The sequence below is a fragment of the Coregonus clupeaformis genome, chromosome 1 (assembly GCF_020615455.1).
Source record: "Coregonus clupeaformis isolate EN_2021a chromosome 1, ASM2061545v1, whole genome shotgun sequence".
NCBI lineage: Eukaryota > Metazoa > Chordata > Actinopteri > Salmoniformes > Salmonidae > Coregonus > Coregonus clupeaformis.
The window spans coordinates 25,230,095-25,255,881 of NC_059192.1; the positions used below are offsets into that span (position 1 = coordinate 25,230,095).

Sequence of the window (25,787 nt, forward strand, 5' to 3'; positions counted from 1 at the left end):
ATGAGAAGGTATTTCAACTATCCACATCACACATGCAATGAACAGCATGCAATAGTCAGTTCAAGTGAAGCCCTGATACATTAGCTTGCTAGCTAATTTTATTTTTTTTTATTTCACCTTTATTTAACCAGGTAAGCCAGTTGAGAACAGGTTCTCATTTACAACTGCGACCTGGCCAAGATAAAGCAAAGTAGTGCAATAAAAACAACACAGAGTTACATATGGGGTAAAGAAAAAAAAAACATAAAGTCAGAAAATACAACAGAAAATATATATACAGTGTGTGCAAATGTAGCAAGTTATGGAGGTAAGGCAATAAATGGGCTATAGTGCAGAATAATTACAATAGTATTAACACTGGAATGCTAGATGTGCAAGAGATTATGTGCAAATAGAGATACTGGGGTGCAAAAGAGCAAATTAAATAACAATATAGGGATGAGGTAGTTGGGTGGGCTAATTTCAGATGGGCTGTGTACAGGTGCAGTGATCGGTAAGGTGCTCTGACAACTGATGCTTAAAGTTATTGAGGGAGATAAGAGTCTCCAGCTTCAGAGATTTTTGCAATTCGTTCCAGTCATTGGCAGCAGAGAACTGGAAGGAATGGCGGCCAAAGGAGGTGTTGGCTTTGGGAATGACCAGTGAGATATACCTGCTGGAGCGCAGACTACGGGTGGGTGCTGCTATGGTGACCAATGAGCTAAGATAGGGCGGGGATTTGCCTAGCAGTGATTTATAGATGGCCTGGAGCCAGTGGGTTTGACGACGAACATGTAGTGAGGACCAGCCAACAAGAGCGTACAGGTCACAGTGGTGGGTAGTGTATGGGGCTTTGGAGACAAAACGGATGGCACTGTGATAGACTACATCCAATTTGCTGAGTAGAGTGTTGGAGGCTATTTTGTAAATGACATCGCCGAAGTCAAGGATCGGTAGGATAGTCAGTTTTACGAGGGCATGTTTGGCAGCATGAGTGAAGGAGGCTTTGTTGCGAAATAGGAAGCCGATTCTAGATTTAACTTTGGATTGGAGATTCTTTATGTGAGTCTGGAAGTTGAGTTTACAGTCTAACCAGACACCTAGATATTTGTAGTTGTCCACATACTCTAGGTCAGACCCGTCGAGAGTGGTGATTCTAGTCGGGTGGGCGGGTGCTAGCAGCGTTCGATTGAAAAGCATGCATTTAGTTTTACTAGTGTTTAAGAGCAGTTGAAGGCTACTGAAGGATTGTTGTATGGCATTGAAGCTCGTTTGGAGGTTTGTTAACACAGTGTCCAATGAAGGGCCAGATGTATACAAAATGGTGTCGTCTGCGTAGAGGTGGATCTGAGAGTCACCAGCAGCAAGAGCGACATCATTGATATACACGGAGAAAAGTGTCGGCCCAAGAATTGAACCCTGTGGCACCCCCATAGAGACTGCCATAGGTCCAGACAACAGGCCCTCCGATTTGACACACTGAACTCTATCTGAGAAGTAGTTGGTGAACCAGGCGAGGCAGTCATTTGAGAAACCAAGGCTATTTAGTCTGCCAATAAGAATGCGGTGGTTGACAGAGTCGAAAGCCTTGGCCAGGTCGATGAAGACGGCTGCACAGTACTGTCTATTATCAATCGCGGTTATAATATCGTTTAGGACCTTGAGCGTGGCTGAAGTGCACCCGTGACCAGCTCGGAAACCGGATTGCATAGCGGAGAAGGTACGGTGGTATTCGAAATGGTCGATGATCTGTTTGTTAACTTGGCTTTCGAATACTTTCGAAAGGCAGGGCAGGATGGATATAGGTCTGTAGCAGTTTGGATCTAGAGTGTCACCCCCTTTGAAGAGGGGGATGACCGAGGCAGCTTTCCAATCTCTGGGGATCTCAGACGTTATGAAAGAGAGGTTGAACAGACTAGTAATAGGGGTTGCGACAATTTCGGCGGCTAGTTTTAGGAAGAAAGGGTCCAGATTGTCTAGCCCAGCTGATTTGTAGGGGTCCAGATTTTGCAGCGCTTTCAAAACATCAACTGTCTGAATTTGTGTGAAGGAGAAGCGGGGGGGCATGGGCAAGTTGCAGCAGAGGGTGCAGAGTTGGTGGCCGGGTTAGTGGTAGCCAGATGGAAAGCATGGCCAGCTGTAGCAAAATGCTTGTTGAAATTCTCGATTATTGTAGATTTATCGGTGGTGATAGTGTTTCCTAGCCTCAGTGCAGTGGGCAGCTGGGAGGAAGTGCTCTTATTCTCCATGGACTTTACAGTGTCCCAAAACTTTTTGGAGTTAGTGCTACAGGATGCAAATTTCTGTTTGAAAAAGTTAGCCTTTGCTTTCCTGACTGCTTGTGTATATTGGTTCCTAACTTCCCTGAAAAGTTGCATATCGCGGGGGCTATTTGATGCTAATGCTGTACGCCACAGGATGTTTTTGTGCTGGTCAAGGGCAGTCAAGTCTGAGGAGAACCAGGGGCTATATCGGTTCTTAGTTCTGTATTTTTTGAATGGGGCATGTTTATTTAAGATTGAGAGGAAATTACTTTTAAGGAACAACCAGGCATCCTCTACTGACGGAATGAGATCTATATCCATCCAGGATACCTGGGCCAGGTCAATTAGGAAGGCCTCCTCGCTAAAGTGTTTTAGGGAGCGTTTGACAGTGATGAGGGGTGGTCGTTTGACCGCGGACCCGTTACGGACGCAGGCAATAAGGCAGTGATCGCTGAGATCCTGGTTGAAGACAGCTGAGGTGTATTTAGAGGGTATATTAGTCAGGATGATATCTATGAGGGTACCCATGTTTAAGGATTTAGGGTTGTACCTGGTAGGTTCGTTGATAATTTGCGTGAGGTTGAGGGCATCTAGCTTGGATTGTAGGATGGCTGGGGTATTAAGCATATCCCAATTTAGGTCACCAAGCAGTACAAACTCAGAGGATAAATGGGGGCAATCAATTCACATATGGTGTCCAGGGCACAGCTGGGGGGCTGAGGGGGTCTGTAGCAAGCGGCAACAGTGAGAGACTTATTTCTGGAAAGGTGGATTTTTAGAAGTAGAAGCTCAAACTGTTTGGGCACAGACCTGGATAGTATGATAGAGCTCTGCAGGCTATCTCTACAGTAGATTGCAACTCCACCCCCTTTGGCAGTTCTATCTAGACGGAAAATGTTATAGTTGGGGATGGAAATTTCAGAATTTTTGGTGGCCTTCCTGAGCCAGGATTCAGACACTGCTAGAACATCAGGGTTGGCAGAGTGTGCTAACGCAGTGAATAACTCAAACTTAGGAAGTAGACTTCTGATATTTATGTGCAAGAAACCCAGACTTTTGCGATTACAGAAGTCAACAAATGATAGCTCCTGGGGAGTAGGAGTGATACTGGGGGCTACAGGGCCTGGGTTAGCCTCTACATCACCAGAGGAACAGAGGAGGACTAGAATAAGGATACGGCTAAAGGCTTTAAGAACTGGTCTTCTAGTGCGTTGGGTACATAGAATAAAGGGGGCAGATTTCCGGGTGTTATAGAAAAGATTCAGGGCATTATGAACAGACAAGGATATGGAAGGATATGAGTAAAGTGGAGGTAAACCTAAGCGTTGGGTAACAATGAAAGAGATAGTATCTCTAGAGGCATAAATTGATTCGGTCTCTGAGTGTATGGGTGGAGGGACAAAGGGGCTAACCAAGGCAGGTTCAGCTAGGCTGGGGGTCTACAGTGATATAGTACAATTAGAAATAACCGAAACAACAATAAACTAACCATGTTTGGGCTGAGGCTAAACATAAACAGGATGTAGTACCGTAAAAAGGAACAGTCCAGCAGATATCAGCTGTATAGCTGAGTTATCACAAGGTCCGGTGGTGAAGCGCCAGTGAGCAAGAGGCCACGGCTAGCGTGTGCTACGTCCGTTTTGTTGTAGCCAGCTGGTAGCGACGGAAAAACTGATATGTTCTGGGTCGACAACGCGCAGTGCTGACTGTCCGAATATCCGGCGATCAATGTCCAGTGATTAAAACCAATCCCGCGGAAAAAAAAATCAAATGTTCTGGGTGAAACACCGCCAGCTGTGGCCAATAGCAAGTAGCTAGTTCAGTTTAGTGAGTAAGCGTGTGCTAACGGGCCAGGGCTAGCAGATGGATGGAATCTTCGTGGTTACGTCGTAACCACATCAGACGATTTCGTCGGCAGACCAGTCGTGTAGGATCGGCGGGGCTCCGCGTCAATCCTAGGTGGTCCCGTCCAGTTGATAGAGAGGTAGATAGCCGGGAGATGGGCCTAGCTCAGGTTGATTAGCCAGACCACAGCGTCCGTTTTGTTGTAGCCAGCTGGAAGCGATGAATCCGGAGTTAAAGTTCCAGTGAATCAGTGATTCCGCGGAAAAACTGATATGTTCTGGGTCGATAACGCGCTGTGCAGACTGGCCGAATATCCGGTGATCAATGTCCAGTGATTAAAATTAATCCTGCGGAAAAAAATCCTATGTTCTAGCCGTGGCTAATAGCAAGTAGCTAGTTAGCTGGCTAGCTAGTTTCAACTGGAGATTCTAGATTCTGGATAAAAGGTAAGTCAATAATAGAATCCGTTCCACATTGAGTGAGGCAGGTTGCAGGAAAGTATATTTTGTAGAAGGATGAAAAGTCTGATAGGGAAATATGTACGAAAAATACAAAAAACTGGGTATTTACAGGCTATTTACAGGCTATTTACAGACACACGACAGAAACAAGACTGCACTACTACTATTCAACATTAATTAAAATTCATGTAATGAAAGGTCTGCTAAATGACGAAAATATAATGTAAATGAAAGCAAATAGTTCATTTAAAGTGACATTACACCAAACCACAATGAATCTGTAACGTGAGGTGTATTTATTCCAGAAAGCAACTTCCTGTCTCATGTGTTACCAGTAGGGGGCGTTTTGACCCCAGGAAGAGTCGCTGCTACTTTTGCAACAGCTACAGCAGCGTTTCCCAAACTTGGTCCTGGGGACCCCAAGGGGTGCACGTTTTGGTTGTTGGCCTATCACTACACCGCTTATTCAAATAATCAAAGCTGGATGATAAGTTGACTATTTTAATAAGCTGTGTAGTGCTAGGGCAAAAACCAAAACGTGCACCCCTTGGGGTCCCGAGGACCGAGTTTGGCAAATGCTGAGCTACAGGCAGACCCGTCGCCAGACCTCAGTCTTAAGGGGGGCATATGGAATGCATGGGAGGGCAGGGCACAATTATTATTAGCCTACAGTACGTATATTTAATAATACATTCCCTCAAGTGGGGGGGGGGACAAGCATTTTTGGGGGCCCGCCCATAGCGACGGGTGTGGCGACAGGGTTGCCATAAAGTAATAAACCCCACCTATTTCTACAATTTATCTTCTTAAAATGTGATTTCAAACCTAACCACACTGCTAAACTTATGCCTAACCTTAAATGAATACCAAAAAGCAATTTTGACTTTGTGGCTGTGGTAACTAGTGGAAATCCAGCTATAATGCCTTCAGAAAGTATTCATGCCCCTTGACTTATTCCACATTTTGTTGTGTTACAGCCTGAATTCAAAATTGATTAAAAAATAAATCTCACCCATCCACACACACAATACCCCATAATGACAAAGTGAAAACATGTTTTTAGACATTTTGACAAATTTATTGAAAATGAAATACAGAAATGTAATTTACATTAAATAGGCAATACTTTGTAGAAGCACCTTTGGTGGCGATTACAGCTTTGAGTCATCTTGGGTATGTTTGTATCAGCTTTGCACATCTGGATTTGGATATTTTCTCCTATTCTTCCCTGCAGATCTTCTCAAGCTCTGTTAAGTTAGATGGGGAGCGGCAGTGAACAGCAATCTTCGTCTTTCCACAGATTTTCAATGGGATTCAAGTCTGGGCTTTAGCTGGGCCACTGGAGGACTGTCACATTCTTGTTCTGAAGCCATTCCAGCATTGCGTTGACTGCATGCTTGGGGTCATTTTCCTGTTGGAATGTATATCTTCGCCCCAGTCTAAGGCGTTTGCACTCTGAAGCAGGTTCTCATCAAGGATTTGCCTGTATTTGGCTGCATTCATTGTTCCCTCTATCCAGTTTCCTAGTCCCTGCCGCTGAAAAGCATCCCCATAGCATGATGCTGCCACCATCATTCTTCACAGTAGGGATGGTGTTAGATGGTTGATGAGCTGTGCCTGGTTTTCTCCAGACATTTCCTTTTAATTTTTTTGTCTTATCAGACCACATAATCTTTTGCCTAATGCTCTCGTCGTGCTTTTTTCTCAGCAGTGGCTTCCGTCTGGCTACTATTCCATGAGGCCCAGATTGGTGAAGTGCTGTAGAGACTGTTGTCCTTCTGGCAGGTTCTCCTATCTCAGCCAAGGAACTCTGTAGTTCTGTCAGTGGTTCTTGGTCAACTCACTGAACGAGGTCCTTCTTGACCGGTTGCTCAGTTTGGTCGGTCGGACGGCAGGCTCTAGGCAGAGTCCCGATGATGGAGACCACTGTGCTGTTGTAAACTTTCAACACTCTAGAAATTGTTTTGTGCCCTTCCCCAGATAAATCACAGTTCTATCTCAGCGATCTATGGATAGTTCCTTGACTTCATGGTATAGTTTCTTCTCTGACATGCACTGTCAACTGTGGGAGCTTATGTAGACAGGTGTTTCTTTCTAAATCATGTCCAAACAATTGAATTGGCCATAGGTGGACTCCAAGTTGTAGTGACATCTCAAGGATGGTAATTGGATGCATCTGAGCTCAATTTGGAGTAACATAGCAAAGGGGCTGTGAATACTTATGTAAATTAGATATTTCTGTATTTAATTGTCAAAAAATGTGCAATTTTTTAAAAACATTTTCACTTTGTCATTATGGGGTATTGTGTGTAGATGGGTGAGGAAAACAAATCAATGTAATCCATTTTGAATTCAGGCTGTAACACAACAAAATGTGGAATAAGTCATGGGGTATGAATACTTTCTGTAATGGGGATCCTAATAAAATAAAAATGTTGACCCTTGTTTTGATGCAGATTATGCACATTAGCCTTCATGTTGATCAACTCAGTCTGACACAGGCCTGTCTGGGGTCTCCAACTCCAGTCCTGGACAGCTACTGGGTGTGCAGTTGCTCTCGAGAACAAAACACATTAACAAGGCATTTTGCCTTATCCCAAGGTTTCTCAGCTATAAGCACAGTTTACCGGTGGGACCATGTGAACTACAATCCCGACGCTCTGTTTTAACATTTAGAAACATCAATAATCATCGCTTGCGATATGGTTTTCGAAACATGGAACTTATCTTTCATATCAGCAAGAAATAATCGTTCAAATAAAAAATATATACTTATTTACATTTTAGTCATTTAGCAGACGCTCTTAACCAGAGAGACTTACAGTTAGTGAGTGCATGCATACATGTTTTTATTTTATTTTATTTTTTATACTGGCCCCCCGTAGCAGGTTTGCACATATCCATATGGCTGTGTGCCTCCAGCCGACAAACTACACTTCCACTACACTTCCTCCCTAGTTACGCTTACACACAGGGTTTCGAGCATGCTAGATAGATAATTAGCACTGGTGGTCAATTCTGTCTTCTGTCTGCCTTCCGTAAAAACAAGCGCTGTAACATGGAGATATGGCCGTGTGGGAACACTAACCCTATAAAGGTGTGTAGTAATTTGACCTTTTGTTTTTTTAACATGATTTCTCGCGGATATGAACGGTACGTTCCTTATGTTTCCAAAACCATACACAAGCGATGCGCGTTAACGCTCAGAATAAGCTTTGGGGCTCTTAACAAAACACCCCGGCCAAAAGATACACTATGTATACAGAAGTATGTGGTCACCCCTTAAAATTAGTGGATTCGGCTATTTCAGCCACACCCGTTGCTGACAGGTGTATAACATTGAGCACACAGCCATGCAATCTCCATAGACAAACATTGGCAGTAGAATGGCCTTACTGAGGAGTTCAGTGACTTTCAATGTGGCACCGTCATACAGTAGGATGCCACCTTTCCAACAAGTCAGTTCGTCAAATTTCTGCCCTGCTAGAGCTGCCCCGGTCAACTGTAAGTGCTGTTCTTGTGAAGTGGAAACATCTGGGAGCAACAACAGCTCAGCCGCAAAGTGGTATGCCACACAAGCTCACAGAACAGGACCGCAGAGTGCTGAAGCGCGTAAAAATCATCTGTCCTCGGTTGCAACACTCACTACCGAGTTCCAAACTGCCTCTGGAAGCAACGTCAGCACAAGAACTGTTCGTCGGGAGCTTCATGAAATGGGTTTCCATGGCCGAGCAGCCGCACACAAGCCTAAGATCACCATGCGCAATGCCAAGCGTCGGCTGGAGTGGTGTAAAGCTCGCCGCAATTGGACTCTGGAGCAGTGGAAACGCGTTCTCTGGAGTGATGAATCACGCTTCACCATCTGGCAGGCTGATGGACGAATCTGGGTTTGGCGGATGCCAGGAGAACACTACCTGCCCCAATGCATAGTGCCAACTGTGAAGTTTGGTGGAGGAGGAATAATGGTCTGGGGCTGTTTTTCATGGTTCCGTCTAGGCCCCTTAGTTCCAGTCAAGGGAAATCTTAACGCTACAGCATACAATGACATTCTAGATAATTCTGTGCTTCCAACTTTGTTGCAACAGTTTGGGGAAGGCCCTTTCCTGTTTCAGCATGACAGTGCCCCCGTGCACAAAGTGAGGTCCATACAGAAATGGTTTGTCAAGATCGGTGTGGAAGAACTTGACTGGCCTGCACAGAGGCCTGACCTCAACCCCATCGAAGCCGACTGCGAGCCAGACCTAATCGCCCAACATCAGTGCCCGACCTCACTAATGCTCTTGTGGCTGAATGGAAGCAAGTCCCTGCAGCAATGTTCCAACGTCTAGTGGAAAGCCATCCCAGAAGAGTGTAGGCTGTTATAGCAGCAAAGGGGGGACCAACTCCATATTAATCCTAACCTAAAGTGTCCGGTTTCACCAAAGAAACGTTTCCCGTCAACAAAAACACATCTATAATCTCTAGGAACACTACGTACCAGTCGTCAGGTTAAATGTGTCCCTCGCTATCAAAAACACGTTTTAATTTTTTTTAAATCCACAGTCTTCTGTTCAAACGATTTAGTCTGGCTGACACCTAACTCGAAGTCCTCCTGACTTCAGTCTGTGAAGTTGATGTTGTCTACACTATGCGTCGATATTGAAGGGGGCTGTGCTTTTTACTGGTTGGTTCTCCTCTGTCTTTCTCACTCATACACCAACATGGACAGCCACACTAATGCCTCTTTGTGTTTCCGGTGGACAAAGTCAATAGTAGGCTAATCGTTTTCCAGCTTGCTAACAGTCATCAAAATGAAAGCTAAACAGTCAGGGAGCATTGGAAATTCCAAAGGCGATAGATAGAGGACAATTTCTTAGCACATTTTGACGGCTAGGAAATATAATACATTTTCAGTGCGGCCCTCCAGACCTCTGTGAAGACCGAATGCGGGGCAAATGAGTTTGACACCCCTGCTCTAGATGCTGATTTTTGGTCTGTTTTAGCGTTTTTCACACTAATGGTTAAGGTTAGAATTGGGTGAGGGGAAGCTGATCCTAGTTCTGTACCTAGGGGAAACTTGACCCCGGAGTGTGTGCAGGCTTTTGGTCCAGCACTAACAACACTGGCTTTGAGTAAAGCCAGTGTGTCTATGTATGCGGATGACTCAACACTATACACGTCAGCTACTACAGCGACTGAAATGACTTTAATGCTTAACAAAGAGCTGCAGTTAGTTTCAGAATGGTTGGCAAGGAATGTTAGTCCTAAATATTTCAAAAACTAAAAGCATTGTATTTGGGACAAATCATTCACTAAACCTCAACTCAATCTTGTAATGAATAATGTGGAAATTGAGCAAGTTGAGGTGACTAAACTGCTTGGAGTAACCCTGGATTGTAAACTGTCATGGTCAAAGCATATTGATACAACAGTAGCTAAGATGGGGAGAAGTATGTCCATAATTAAGCGCTGCTCTGCCTTCTTAACAACACTATCAACAAGGCAGGTCCTACAGGCCCTAGTTTTGTCGCACCTAGACTACTGTTCAGTAGTGTGGTCAGGTGCCACAAAGAGGGACTTAGGAAAATTGCAATTGGCTCAGAACAGGGCAGCATGGCTGGCCCTTGGATGTACACAGAGTGCTAACATTAATAATATGCATGTCAATCTCTCCTGGCTCAAAGTGGAGGAGAGATTGACTTCATCACTACTTGTATTTGTGAGAGGAATTGACATGTTGAATGCACCAAGCTGTTTGTTTGAACTACTGGCACACAGCTCGCACACCCATGCATACCCCACAAGACAAGCCACCAGAGGTCTCTTCACAGTCCCCAAGTCCAGAACAGACTATGGGAGGCGCACAGTACTACATAGAGCCATGACTACATGGAACTCTATGATGAAGCAAGCAGAATAATCAGATTTAAAAAATACAGATTAAAATACACCTTATGGAACAGCGGGGACTGTGAAGAAACAAATGCAGGCACAGACACATGCATACACACACATGATAGCATACACACACAGATATGTGGTAGTATAGTAGTATGCCTGAGGGCATACACTTAATGTGTTGTGAAATCTGTTGTGAATGTATTGTAATGTTTTAAAAATTGTATAACTGCCTACATTTTGTTGGACCCCAGGTAGAGTAGCTGCTGCCTTGGCAGCAGCTAATGGGGATCCATAATAAATACAAATACCTACTCTGACCTATCTTCATGTTTCTGTAGGATGTTTTTGGTGGGGTTGACGGGAGGAATCGCCTCAGGGAAGAGCACTGTGTCCTCTCTGCTGCGAGAGCTTGGCTGCCCCATCATCGATGCCGATGTGGTGGCTAGAAAAGGTACAGGCTATGGGGCTGAAAGGGATTTTTTTCCTCTCGCGCGCACACACAAAATTGGCTCCATTTTGACATTCCACACACTTGTATTTGCATTCATTTTAAAACCATTGTGCAGTTTAAAGTCATTGCACAATTTACTTGAGCGTGCCCCAATTATTTGTATTGATCACTATGCCATGAAGAGGAGGCTGGTGGGAGGAGCTATAGGAGTACAGGCTCATTGTAAAGACTGGAATGGAATTAATGGAACGCTATCAAACATATGGAAACCACATGTTTGACTCCATTCCAAATATTCCATTCCAGCCATTACAATGAGCCCGTCCTTCTATAGCTTCTCCCACCAGCCTCCTCTGATGTCATGCCATCGTGTATCAGTCGTATTCAATCCAGACTCATTTTGAAAGAACTGTCCTGTTGACATATTTAAAGGGTCTGTTTTGACAACACTAGGGTTGAATAGCAGGAACCAGGTTACCGAGAGTTACTGGGATTTCCGGCCCAAACCCACTCCCTTTTCTCGGGATAAGTAACTGTGAGGAACCGGTAAATTACACTGAACAAAAATAAACGCAACCATGTAAAGTGTTGGTCCCATGTTTCATGAGCTGAAATAAAATATCCCCGAAATGTTCCATATGCACAAAAAGCTTATTTCTCTAAAATGTTGTGCACAAATTTGTTTACATCCCTGTTAGTGAACATTTCTCCATTGCCAAGATAATCCATCCACCTGACAGGTGTGGCATATCAAGAAGCTGATAAAATAGCATGTTCATTACACAGGTGCACCTTGCGCTAGGGACAATAGAAGGCCACTCTAAAATGTGATGTTTTGTCACACAACACAATGCCACAGATGTCTCAAGTTTTGAGGGAGTGTGCAATTGGCATACTGACTGCAGGAATGTCCACTAGAGCTGTTGCCAGAGAATTGAATGTTAATTTCTCTACCATAAGCCGCCTCCAACATTGTTTTAGAAAATTTGGCAATATGTCCAACCGGCGTCACAACCGCAGACCACGTGTAACCACGCCATCCCAAGACCTCCACATCCGGCTTCTTCACCAGCGGGATCGTCTGAGACCAGCCACCCGGACAGCTAATGAAACTGTGGGTTTGTACAACTGATGAATTTCTGCACAAACAGTCAGAAACAGTCTCAGGGAAGCTCATCTGCGTGCTCGTCGTCCTCACCAAGGTCTTGACCTGACCGCAGTTCGGTGTCGTAACAGACTTCAGTGGGCAAATGCTCACCTTCGATGGCCACTGGTACGCTGGAGAAGTGTGCTCTTCACGGATGAATCCCGGTTTCAACTGTACTGGGCAGATGGCGTCGTGTGGTTTACTGACGTCAACATTGTGAACAGAGTGCCCCTTGATGGCGGTGGGGTTATGCTATAGGTAGGCATAAGCTACGGCCAACGAACACAATTGCATTTTATTGATGGCAATTTGAATGCAGAGATACCGTGACGAGATCCTGAGGCCCATTGACGCGCCATTCATCTGCCGCCATCAACTCGGTCCCATGTCGCAAGGATTTGCACAAAATTCCTAGAAGCTGAAAATGTCCCAGTTCTTTCATGCCCTGCATGCTCACCAGACATGTCAAGCGTTGAGCATGTTTGGAATGCTCTGGATTGACGTGTACGACAAAGTGTTCCAGTTCCCACCAATATCCAGCAACTTCGCACAGCCATTGAAGAGGCCACAATCAACAGCCTGATCAACTCTATGTGAACGAGATGTGTCGCGCTGCATGAGGCAAGTGGTGGTCACACCAGATACTGACTGGTTTTCTGATCTACGCCCCTACCTTTTTTTTTTTTAAAGGTATCTGTGACCAACAGATACATATCTGTATTCCCAATCATGTGAAATCCATAGATTAGGGCCTAATGAATTTATTTCAATTGACTGATTTCCTTAAATGAACTGTAACTCAGTAAAATCTTAGAAATTGTTGCATGTTGCGTAAAATTTTTTTGTTCAGTGTATAATACATTATTTCTATAAACAGCATGATGTGAAATGGAACTGTTAAATTACAGTGCCTTCAGAAACTATTCACACAACTTGACTTTTTACACATTTTGTTGTGTTACAGCCTGAATTTAAAATGGATTAAACAGAGTTTTTTTTGTCACTGGCCTACACACAATTACCCATAATGTCAAAGTGGAATTATGTTTTTAGAAATGTTTACAAATTAATACAAAATGAAAAGCTTAAATGTCTTGAGTCGATAAGTATTCAACCCCTTTGTTATGGCAAGCCTAAATATGTTCAGGAGGAAAAATGTGCTTAACAAGTCACATAATAAGTTGAATGATCTCACTGTGTGTGCAATAATAGTGTTTAACATGATTTTTGAAGGACTACCTAATCTCTGTACCCCACACAAACACACTTATCTGTAAGTCGAACAGTGAATTTAAAACACTGATTCAACCACAAAGACCAGGGAGGTTTTCCCATGCCTGCGCAAAGAAGGTCACCTGTTGGTAGATGGGTAAAAAAAAAAAGTGAAAAGGAAGCCTGTACAGAATAAAAATATTCCAAAACATGCATCCTGTTTGCAATAAGGCACTAAAGTAATACTGCAAAAAATGTGGCAAAGCAATTAACTTTTTGTCCTGAATACAAAGCGTTATGTTTGGGGCAAATCCAACACATCACTCAGTACCACTCAAACATAGTGGTGGCTGCATCATGTTATGGGTATGCTTGTAATTGTTAAGGACTGGGGAGTTTTCAGGATAAAAAGAAATGGAATGGAGCTAAGTACAGACAAAATCCTAGAGGAAAACCGATTAGTTACCGGAGTGTAACTCCAGTTCTATGAGTGGAGCGGAGCCCCATAGGGGAGCTCTGCTCCTAGTGGTTTAAGGCGGAGCGTAGCGCTCCAAAATGTACTCCCTGCCGAGCCTAACACTTCCCATCGAAACGAGAAAGTCAGGCCTAGCAATGGCTGCAACCGAGTCCCGCAGTACTGCAACTAAAAACCCCTACGGGCGTCACAATATACCGCGTCATCGGTTAAAGACCCGCCCCACCTAGTCCAATGGCAATGCCAATGACTAGTGGGCAGATCACCAGAATAGAAGCCATACTAATCTGTACTAGCAGATAGATGTGCCTCAATATCCTGTGAAAACACTACTGACCACTAATGGAATGACATCAAGTGTCACTCTACATTGTAAACGTGGTAGACCGCCTCACTCACTCAATGGAATCCCAGAGATTAGTGGGCAGGAACAAAAACATGAGTCATACTAACTGAACAAGCAGATAGATGACCTCACATTCTGTTAATCAACGCATGCCTCTACTGTACTGACCCTGTCAGTCAGGATTCATGCCACAAAATATGTTTTCCTATCCAAAGCGGACCTGATGGAAACCCTGTCCATAGTCCTGCTTTTCCCTCTCTTCCTAGCTCAATATCTCCCTTCAGCTATGCTGAGTACAGACCGAGCCAAAGAGTTAGAAAACACATCTGTCAAAAACACGTCTTCCTAACCAAAGCGGACCTGATGGAAACCTGTGTCCACAGTCCTGCTTCTCCTCTCTTTCTTGCTCAAGATCTCCCTTCAGCCACGCTGAGTACAGATCGAGCCAGAGAATTAGAAGACATATCTAAGAGATAGAAACGGATAAATGGAGACGGCGTCGACCAGGATGCTGCTCTACAGATATCCTCTACTCCTGTTCCTCTGAAAAGGGCAGTAGAAGCCGCTACTCCACGAGTGGAGTGAGCTCTGATACCCTGAGGCAATTGCCGCCCCGCTGCCTCATAAGCTGTCTCAATGCCTTCACAAAGCCAATGAGACAACCTCTGTTTTGAAAGTGGTCTACCTAGTGCAGCCGCACCGTGACACACAAACAACTGAGGCGATGACCTAATCGCTGCTGTGCGCTCGACGTAACACGCCAAAGCGCGTACCGGGCACAGGCGATGGAGCTTTTCCTCACTCCTCTCTCTATGAGGAGGAGGAGAAAAAGCCCACAGCTCCACGGTCTGTGACCTATATGAACTCTTAATAACCTTCGGCACAAATACCGGGTTAGGACGTAACACTGCTCTGCTCAGGTCACCATTGATGGCCAAGCAGTCAGGTCTCGTCGAAAGAGCACACAAATCACTGACCCGCTTAGCTGTAGTCAAAGCGAGCAACAGTGCTGTCTTTATAGACAGCATCTTGAGGGGTATTTGATTCAATGGCTCGAACGGCGACTTACATAGCGCTCGAGTACCAAAGCCAAATCCCACTGAGGAAGCGTGACTCTAGGTGTTGGCCTAAGTCGCCGCGTTCCTAATAGGAAGCGTTTCACTAGAGGGTGGCTAAAGACATTGTCTCTGCCAAAACCCTCATGACAAGCTGAAATCGCTGCTGCAAACACTCTAATCGTGGCAGGCGATTTTTGCTTATCAAACATGAGCTGTAGAAAAGAGAGAATACTCTCCACCTAACAGCTCATGGGGTCTACACCTTGTGTGACACACCATCGTGAAAACACGTTCCATCTACTGGCATACATCTTAGAAGTGGAACTGGCACGTGAACCCTGTATGGTCCTGATCACTGCATCAGATAACCCACGGCGCTCTAGCCTGTCCCTCTCAGCAGCCAGGCCTTCAGTGGTTGGCCGATTATTGGCAATTTCCCTATCGTGCCAGCCGCCTGAGAACGCGTCCCGTCGATGTGGAATTGGCCAAGGTGGCGCAATCAACATCTGACTCATCTCCGCAAACCAAGGAGCCCTATCAGTATCACTGACAGCCCCCCTGACCTCACCCTGGCTAGCAGTGGGAGAATGCAGGACAGCGGAGGGAATGCATACAGGAGAACTCTCGGCCACGGTTGGTGCGCAAAGGCGTCCCTTCCCAGTGGCGGTTCGTCCTGTTCCCTCAGAGAGAACCACAGAGGACATTGCGCGTTCACGCGTGACGCGAATAGGTCCACCTCGGCTCTCCCGAATTGTTCCCAAATCTGGAGAACAATGTCTGGATGCAGACACCACTCGTCGTCTCGAGGACCCCCTCTTGACATGAGGTCTGCTCCTACGTTCAAGTAGCCCGGAATGTGTGCGGCTCTCAATGAGCGAAGGTGCTCGTGAGCCCACAGCCACAATTCCTCTGCCGCCTGATGGAGAGCAGGAGACCTGACTCCTCCCTGGCGATTTATGTGGGCTACTGTGGTCCGGTTGTCTGACCAGACCAGCACATCGCGACCCCGAAGGGTAGACGCGAAGTGGGTCAGAACCAGTCGAACCGTTTCCAACTCCAGGAGGTTGATGTGACGACCTGATTGAGGCCACACACCTCCTATCGCTTGTGTCTGACATGTCCCTCCCCATCCTGTCAGGGACGCATCCGTGAATACTGGGATGTGAGAGGACACCTTTCCTATCGGGACTCCGTGCGTGAGAACGCGCGAGTTTCTCCAATAGTTTAGGTCTGCACTGAGCGAGAGGGGAACCACCACCAACCGATGACGTTGACGCAATGGGTCTAGTCTTAGTTGGGCGAACCATCGCTGCATCCTGCGCATATGCAGGAGTCCCAGCGGAACCACAGAGTGGGCTGATGACATGAGACCCAAAAGTGACATGATCGACAGCGCCGTCACCGTGTGATTCGGACGACACTTCCTTAGGGCTAGCAACAAGGCTACACTTTGGGGGTCCGAGATTCGGGCCCTCATCCTCACAGTGTCTAGCTGTATCCCCAGGTAGACAATCTGATGAGTGGGCCAGGGCGCGCTCTTTTTCCAATTCACAGCAAACCCCAGACTTGTGAGATGCATCACTGTCTGTGTTGTGTGAGTGATCGCCAGCTCTGCTGACGGGTCGAGAACCAGTAGGTCGTCCAGGTAGGCTAGTAGCCGTATTCCCTGACGACGCAACGGTTCCAATGCCGCCTCCACACACTTGGAAAATGTGCGAGGTGCCAGGGCGTACCCAAATCCTCGTGTATTCGTACGCCACCCCTTGAAAGGCGAACCGCAGAAACTTCCTGTGCATCCAGTAGGAAGGACCTGTATTCCTCTATGGCCCTTACCGCCACTGTTCCCCAACATTGAAGTGGTGGAACAGCCCAATGTGGGCCTCCCGTGAAAGGGAGAGGAACTATCGATGCGTTCTGAGAAAGAAAGAGGAGTAGGGACGTCGGTTAAACCCGTAACCGTCGTATTCCTGCCCTCCTTGAACGCATCGCGGGTCTGAATTGCGCTGACCGAGGCCACAGCCTGCGGCAGGGCACCATCCCCAGCAAGCGATTGCGTCATCTTAGGTGACTGCAATTCGCTATCAGAGCCCTTCAATACAGTACTCCTAGAAGTCTGTAGTATGAGGTCTCTATGAGGTAAAACAAGGCGGCGCCTTGATACCTTCTTGACTTTCACCTTCTGTGTGTGTTCAACACTGCACCCCTGGTGGGTTGATTCACGCTCAGTGTGGTGAGTACTGGCTCGTTCTGTCAGGGGAGCTGATACTTTGGTTATACCCATAACGCTAGTAATCCTGCCCTCCGTGAACGTAGCATGGGTCTGAATCGCATTAACCGAGACCTTGGTCTGCGATAATGCGCCGTCCCCAGATAGCTGCTGTGTTACAATGCCTGGGGGCGCCGATACTCTGGGCACCTTGGTGACCGCGGTCATCGGGCCCTCCGTGAACGCAGCATGGGTCTGGCTCGTACTAGTGGAGACCTTAGTCTGTGCTAGTGCGCCATCCCCAAATAGCGGCTGCGTCCTCATTTCACGAATCTGATCGGGACTGCTGCCTTCTATGTAAAGCACTTCTTATACGTGAAGTGTGATGTGACGACCTGATTGAGGTCTTCTGGATACCTACTCTTAGTGCCTGTTCAGCAACGCACCCTCGGTGGGCTGAACGGCTCTTAGAGTGGTAAGGAAGAGAGGGTGAGATTTGAACGCTCTCGGACGTATTATGGAAAAGAGGCTCTTTTTTGACAAAGTCAGGTGGAGCCAACTCTTTATTAAACACATCAACAAAGGCATTAACATCAACACCCATCCCTTCAACCGAAGGGTGGGGGGGAACAGTGGGCACGTTCGACACCATCGATGCGTCCTCCATCCTCTCCCCCGCGTCCCGTCACGTACGCCTCCTCTTGCCTCCCTTGGAGGGCCAGGTCGGCGTCCTCGTCACCTCCCTCGCCGGCTGTAGTGGGGCTACCGTAGCTGCTGGGAGGGCCGGGCCCGTTCCCTTGCTGCTCGTGGCCGCCGGATGACGCTGATTACGCCGCCTCGTCGTAGACCCCGGTCTACTTAGAGGGGCGGAGGTAGATGGCCTTTGGGGAGGAGGGGGCCGAGTCGTCCTGCCAACGGCAGGTGCTTGGCCAACTGCTTCTTCTCCTCCTCTAACTTAGAGAAACGCTCCGTTGCCTCTTTGACTGCGACCCCAAAGAGGCCGTCGTCAGAGAGGGGGGCGTTCAAGAGAGACGTCCTGTCTGCCTCTTTCATGGATGTCAATGACAACCAGAGGTGTCGTTCCCCGACCACCGAAGTGGCCATGGATCTCCCGCGCAGACTGCGGACGCCTGTGTCAGGTGGAGTATGGCGCCAGAAATTCTGGACGCCTCCTCCACCTCCTCCGGTGCCATCTCTGTCTTACCCGTGGTTAAACGGGACAGAGAGGCCGCCAAGAGGGCAATGTTGTTAGCTGCTGCTACAGCTTGGGCTCCCAACCCAAAATACTTCTCTAACAGCTGTGCTTTGAGTCGGTCATTCTGGGATGGCAACGTGGCCTTCTTGGAAGAGGGCCAAGGGCTCGAACCCGGTACGAGATACGCCGCCATGGCGCTCTCTAATCTGGGGATTCCCTGACCCTGAAACCTTCCTTCCACTCTCGTGAATGGGAGATACGCTTTTACAGGCGAACGCGCCGCTAAAGGTGCCTCCCACGAGCCCTCAACGTACCTAGCCAAAGAAGGCATGGCAGGAGCCACTGGCTCTGCCGCCTTCCTTGGCCTGGAATAAGGACCGCCCTCCATCATATCAACCTCCGGTGTGGAGGGAAGAGGGGGCAGCCTTATTACCAGCCGTTGAGCAGCTCTCTCAATGAGACCCGGAAAGTCCGATCTCAGAGAGGCTGCAGCGAAAGAGAGAGCTTCTGATCTCTCAGAGCTCGTATCCCCCTTCGCTATAGGGACTACAAGCCCTCTCGCTCTCCAAAGGAAAGGGGGCTTGAAAGTATGAGGGACGGGGTCCGACTGTTCCATTGGAATGCCAGACCCTTCCTCAAAGTCCCTATCTTCCCCGAGTCTGCGCCGTCGGACGACGCCTCTGAAGCAGAGGCTAGTATCGACAGCACATCCTCAAGGGGGATGTCCTCCCTGAAAACGCCCAACGCTGCTTCCTCTCCTTTAAAGAAAGGAGGGCGCAGGAGGCGCAATTCGGGGGACTGCAGACGCCTTCCTTGGCATGCTGGGATCCCAAACACACGAAACATAGGTCGTGGTGGTCACGGGCCGCCATGGAAGTGCATCTGCACTGAGCTCTGAAAAGAGCTTTTGGGGGTGGAAAATCTCCTGGTGTGCTCATTTAGACGACGTTGATGACTGGAATATCAACGGCGTTTTCGTCCTGAGTCTTCGTGCTTCGTCTCTTCTTGGCTCTTCAGTCTAGTCATCCAGTCGCTGAAGAAAAAGGGAGGCTGATTGAGGGGAGGCATCCCCTCTTATAGGGACACCTGTACTCCTATTGGCTGTAGGTGTGTGCATAATTTTGTCTCAGGCTGCTGCTGCCGTAGGGCAGAGGGTAAACCACAGAGGCTCCACGATATAGAACTAGTTCCGTCTGCTTTCCACTAGACACTGGGAAATAAATTAACCTTTAAGAAGGACAATAACCTTAAGTACAACGCCAATCCATTGTAGAATAAGGCTGAACGTAACAAAATGTGGACAAAGTCAAGGGGTCTGAATACTTTCCGAAGGCACTGTATACACACTGAACAAAAATGTAAACGCAATATGCAACAATTTCAAAGATTTTACTGAGTTACAGTTCATAAGAGGATATCAGTCAATTGAAAAAATAATAATTAGGCCCTAATCTATGGATTTCACATGACTGGGAATACAGATATGTATCTGTTGGTCACAGATTGCCATCGATAAAATGCAATTGTGTTTGTTGTCCGTGGCTTATCCCTGCCCATACCATAACCCCACCGCCACCATGGGGCACTCTGTTCATAACGTTGACATCAGCAAACCGCTCGCCCACACAAAGCCATACATGTGGTGTGCGGTTGTGAGGCCAGTTGGACGTACTGCCAAATTCTCTAAAAAGACGTTGGAGGCGGCTTAGGGTAGAGAAATTAATGTTACATTCTCTGGCAATAGCACTGGTGGACATTCCTGCAGTTAGCATTCCAATTGCAATCTGTGGCATTGTGTTGTGTGACAAAACTGCACATTTTGTGGCCATTTATTGTCCCCAGCACAAGGTGCACCTGTGTAATGATCATGCTGTTTCATCAGCTTCTTGATATGCAACACCTGTCAGGTGGATGGATTATCTTGGCAGAGGGAAAATTCTCACTAACAGGTATGTAAACAAATTTGTGCACAAAATTTGAGAGAAATACGCTTTTTGTGCGTATGGAACATTTCTGGGATCTTTTATTTCAACTCATGAAACATGGGACCAACACTATACAGTGAGGGAAAAAAGTATTTGATCCCCTGCTGATTTTGTATGTTTGCCCACTGACAAAGAAATGATCAGTCTATAATTTTAATGGTAGGTTTATTTGAACAGTGAGAGACAGAATAACAACAAAAAAATCCAGAAAAACGCATGTCAAAAATTTTATAAATTGATTTGCATTTTAATGAGGGAAATAAGTATTTGACACCCTCTCAATCAGAAAGATTTCTGGCTCCCAGGTGTCTTTTTATACAGGTAACGAGCTGAGATTAGGAGCACACTCTTAAAGGGAGTGCTGCTAATCTCAGTTTGTTACCTGTATAAAAGAAACCTGTCCACAGAAGCAATCAATCAATCAGATTCCAAACTCTCCACCATGGCCAAGACCAAAGAGCTCTCCAAGGATGTCAGGGAAAGATTGTAGACCTACACAAGGCTGGAATGGGCTACAAGACCATCGCCAAGCAGCTTGGTGAGAAGGTGACAACAGTTGGTGCGATTATTCGCAAATGGAAGAAACACAAAATAACTGTCAATCTCCCTCGGCCTGGGGCTCCATGCAAGATTTCACCTCGTGGAGTTGCAATGATCATGAGAACGGTGAGGAATCAGCCCAGAACTACACGGGAGGATCTTGTCAATGATCTCAAAGCAGCTGGGACCATAGTCACCAAGAAAACAATTGGTAACACACTACGCTGTGAAGGACTGATATCCTGCAGCGCCCGCAAGGTCCCCCTGCTCAAGAAAGCACATATACATGCCCGTCTGAAGTTTACCAATGAACATTGAATGATTCAGAGGAGAACTGGGTGAAAGGGTTGTGGTCAGATGAGACCAAAATCGAGCTCTTGGCATCAACTCAACTCGCCATGTTTGGAGGAGGAGGAATGCTGCCTATGACCCCAAGGACACCATCCCCACCGTCACACATGGAGGTGGAAACATTATGCTTTGGGGGTGTTTTTCTGCTAAGGGGACAGGACAACTTCACCCCATCAAAGGGACGATGGACGGGGCCATGTACCGTCAAATCTTAGGTGAGAACCTCCTTCCCAGGGCATTGAAAATGGGTTGTGGATGGGTATTCCAGCATGACAATGACCCAAAACACACGGCCAAGGCAACAAAGGAGTGGCTCAAGAAGAAGCACATTAAGGTCCTGGAGTGGCCTAGCCAGTCTCCAGACCTTAATCCCATAGAAAATCTGTGGAGGGAGCTAAAGGTTCGAGTTGCCAAACGTCAGCTTCGAAACCTTAATGACTTGGAGAAGATCTGCAAAGAGGAGTGGGACAAAATCCCTCCTGAGATGTGTGCAAACCTGGTGGCCAACTACAAGAAACGTCTGACCTCTGTGATTGCCAACAAGGGTTTTGCCACCAAGTACTAGGTCATGTTTTGCAGAGGGGTCAAATACTTATTTCCCTCATTAAAATGCAAATCAATTTATAACATTTTTGACATGCGTCTTTCTGGATTTTTTTGTTGTTATTCTGTCTCTCACTGTTAAAATAAACCTACCATGAAAATTATAGACTGATCATTTCTTTGTCAGTGGGCAAACGTACAAAATCAGCAGGGGATCAAATACTTTTTTCCCTCACTGTACATGTTGTTTTTATATTTTTGTTCCTAGCCTACCTCTTTCAGGTAATAAATTAGACTTATATTTAGCTAATGAATGATGGGTTATGCGTAAGCTTCTAACTTATATCCTCTGTCTCTTGCGCAATACACACCTGCGCTCTGCTGGCGTCTCTCCTTAAAAAACGCTCCTTCCCACTGGGCACACACTGGTTGAACCAACGTTTTTTCCACGTCATTTCAATGCCATTACATTGAACCAACGTGGAATAGACGTTGAATTGACCTCTGTGCTAAGTGCGTTAGCTCTTGGAGTCCCAGGAAAAGCTAGACTAGAATAGCTTGCTGGACATTTTATTTTATTTTGCATTTCGTATACTAATAGACTATTAGAGGGATGCAAGGTCTTGTTTGCTGAATGTTAAATACGGCAGCCAATAGAACTCACGGGGAGTTTGAAAGAAGAGAGAACACACGCGATGGTGGTAGGCTATAGAAGTTAGGCCTATTTATTCAGACCATAATCATTCAATCTTCGTGAAAGCCGTCTGCATCTTATTCCAGTCCTATATTATTCAAGCATGTCATTACAATTATGAAGATACAGTGGGGAAAAAAGTATTTAGTCAGCCACCAATTGTGCAAGTTCTCCCACTTAAAAAGATGAGAGAGGCCTGTAATTTTCATCATAGGTACACGTCAACTATGACAGACAAATTGAGAAATAAAAATCCAGGAAATCACATTGTAGGATTTTTAATGAATTTATTTGCAAATTATGGTGGGAAATAAGTATTTGGTCACCTACAAACAAGCAAGATTTCTGGCTCTCACAGACCTGTAACTTCTTCTTTAAGAGGCTCCTCTGTCCTCCACTCGTTACCTGAATTAATGGCACCTGTTTGAACTTGTTATCAGTATAAAAGACACCTGTCCACAACCTCAAACAGTCACACTCCAAACTCCACTATGGCCAAGACCAAAGAGCTGTCAAAGGACACCAGAAACAAAATTGTAGACCTGCACCAGGCTGGGAAGACTGAATCTGCAATAGGTAAGCAGTTTGGTTTGAAGAAATCAACTGTGGGAGCAATTATTAGGAAATGGAAGACATACAAGACCACTGATAATCTCCCTCGATCTGGGGCTCCATGCAAGATCTCACCCCGTGGGGTCAAAATGATCACAAGAACGGTGAGCAAAAATCCCAGAACCACACGGGGGGACCTAGTGAATGACCTGCAGAGAGCTGGGACCAAAGTAACAAAGCCTACCATCAGTAACACACTACGCCGCCAGGGACTCAAATCCTGCAGTGCCAGACGTGTCCCCCTGCTTAAGCCAGTACATGTCCAGGCCCGTCTGAAGTTTGCTAGAGTGCATTTGGATGATCCAGAAGAGGATTTGGAGAATGACATATGGTCAGATGAAACCAAAATAGAACTTTTTGGTAAAAACTCAACTCGTCGTGTTTGGAGGACAAAGAATGCTGAGTTGCATCCAAAGAACACCATACCTACTGTGAAGCATGGGGGTGGAAACATCATGCTTTGGGGCTGTTTTTCTGCAAAGGGACCAGGACGACTGATCCGTGTAAAGGAAACAATGAATGGGGCCATGTATCGTGAGATTTTGAGTGAAAACCTCCTTCCATCAGCAAGGGCATTGAAGATGAAACGTGGCTGGGTCTTTCAGCATGACAATGATCCCAAACACACCGCCCGGGCAACGAAGGAGTGGCTTCGTAAGAAGCATTTCAAGGTCCTCGAGTGGCCTAGCCAGTCTCCAGATCTCAACCCCATAGAAAATCTTTGGAGGGTGTTGAAAGTCCGTGTTGCCCAGCGACAGCCCCAAAACATCACTGCTCTAGAGGAGATCTGCATGGAGGAATGGGCCAAAATACCAGCAACAGGGTGTGAAAACCTTGTGAAGACTTACAGAAAACGTTTGACCTGTGTCATTGCCAACAAAGGGTATATAACAAAGTATTGAGAAACTTTTGTTATTGACCAAATACCTATTTTCCACCATAATTTGCAAATAAATTCATAAAAAATCCTACAATGTGATTCTTCTGGAATTTCTTTTCTCATTTTGTCTGTCATAGTTGACGTGTACCTATGATGAAAATTACAGGCCTCTCTCATCTTTTTAAGTGGGAGAACTTGCACAATTGGTGGCTGACTAAATACTTTTTTCCCCCACTGTAAGTACAACAAAACGTATTTCATTTAGCTGTAGGTTTTATTATGAAAGGTTGCCTATAAATGCGTAAATCAAATCAAATTTTATTGGCCACATGCGCCGAATACAACAGGTGTAGACATTACAGTGAAATGCTTACTTACAGCCCTTAACCAACAATGCATTTATTTTTTAATAAAAAAGTAAAATAAAACAACAACAAAAAGGTGTTGAGGGGAAAAAAAGAGCAGAAGTCAAATAAAATAACAGTAGGGAGGCTATATATACAGTGGGGTACCGGTGCAGAGTCAATGTGCGGGGGCACTGGCTAGTTGAGGTAATATGTTCATGTCGGTAGAGTTAGTGACTATGCATAAATAATTAACAGAGTAGCAGCAGCGTAAAAAGTGCAAATAGTCCGGGTAGGCTCTATTATATTTCTCAATTTAAATCAAATTCGCTAGCCTATAATTGTAACTTTGTAGGCTGCATATCCTGCACTAGAATCGCATGGTTTGAACGAGATGCGTAATTCCAGTCCATGTAATACAGTACAGTAATAGTCTACACTCAAAAAGATAGGCCTACTGGAGCTTGTTTCATTCATTTACCCAAGAGAGCATAGCTACATCTATGGGCTTTTATGTTTTTCTGTCGTGCATAATGTGCGGTAGCCTATATATCATAGGCTATGTATTGGATAACGGCAAAATCATTTGAGCTTTTTTGGGCATGGGCTCATAAAATATCTTCTAATGTGTGGCTCAGATAGCATCAGGCTTGAATTTTCATGCCGTTAAAAGCTCTAATCAAATCCAGACATATTTATATGCTTTAGAATGACACTTCCTGTTTTGGCGGGAAATACTGGGTTACCCGGGAGAAAAATTGTTTATTCTTGGAATGGAACATTTTGTAAAATACAGGGAAAATATTCAACCCTAGACAACACAGACTTCTTTATATTGGATGACTGGGAGAAAGCAGAGAAAAGGGTTGTCATATTCATTAAGGCACCAAATGAGGGGGAAAAACTGACTGAAACAGAGAGTTACTACCAGGACTTGTCAATTAAGAAAAGCACATTTTTGTTTTCCAATGCAAATGTTTGAGAACATTCCGTTGCGTGCCTTAATGGACATGACTCATGTCTTAAATCAGGTTAACCTAACCGTGTCCTGTGTCTTTGCCAGTGGTGGAGCCCCACAGTCCGGCCTACTGCCGGATCGTGAAGCACTTTGGCCCCGAGATCCTGCTGGAAAATGGGGAGATCGACCGGCAGAAGCTGGGTCAGCTCATCTTCGCCAGCGAGGACAAGCGGCGCCTGCTTAACTCCATCACCCACCCCGAGATCCACAAGGCCATGCTCAAACAGATCTTCTTCTTCTTCCTCCGAGGTTAGCTAACTAAGTGTCAAAAATAAAAAAAATTGGGTGGTCTTACCATCTA

The 25,787-nt window shown here is 45.9% G+C and overlaps 1 protein-coding gene across 3 annotated transcripts in view; it reads left to right on the top strand.

The window, feature by feature from the left end:
• Positions 1 to 25,787, top strand: part of dcakd (dephospho-CoA kinase domain containing) — a 31,746-nt gene that overhangs the window by 511 nt on the left and 5,448 nt on the right. For 2 of the 3 annotated variants that reach the window (XM_041874000.1, XM_041874059.1), the window contains exons 2-3: positions 10,768 to 10,880; positions 25,532 to 25,735. In XM_041874000.1, coding sequence (XP_041729934.1) covers positions 10,769 to 10,880; positions 25,532 to 25,735 — 316 coding nt within the window. In that variant the 5' untranslated portion in view covers position 10,768. Of the gene's footprint in view, positions 1 to 4,454; positions 4,535 to 10,767; positions 10,881 to 25,531; positions 25,736 to 25,787 lie in introns of those variants that run through there. The other variant, XM_045224293.1, reaches the window with a different exon arrangement.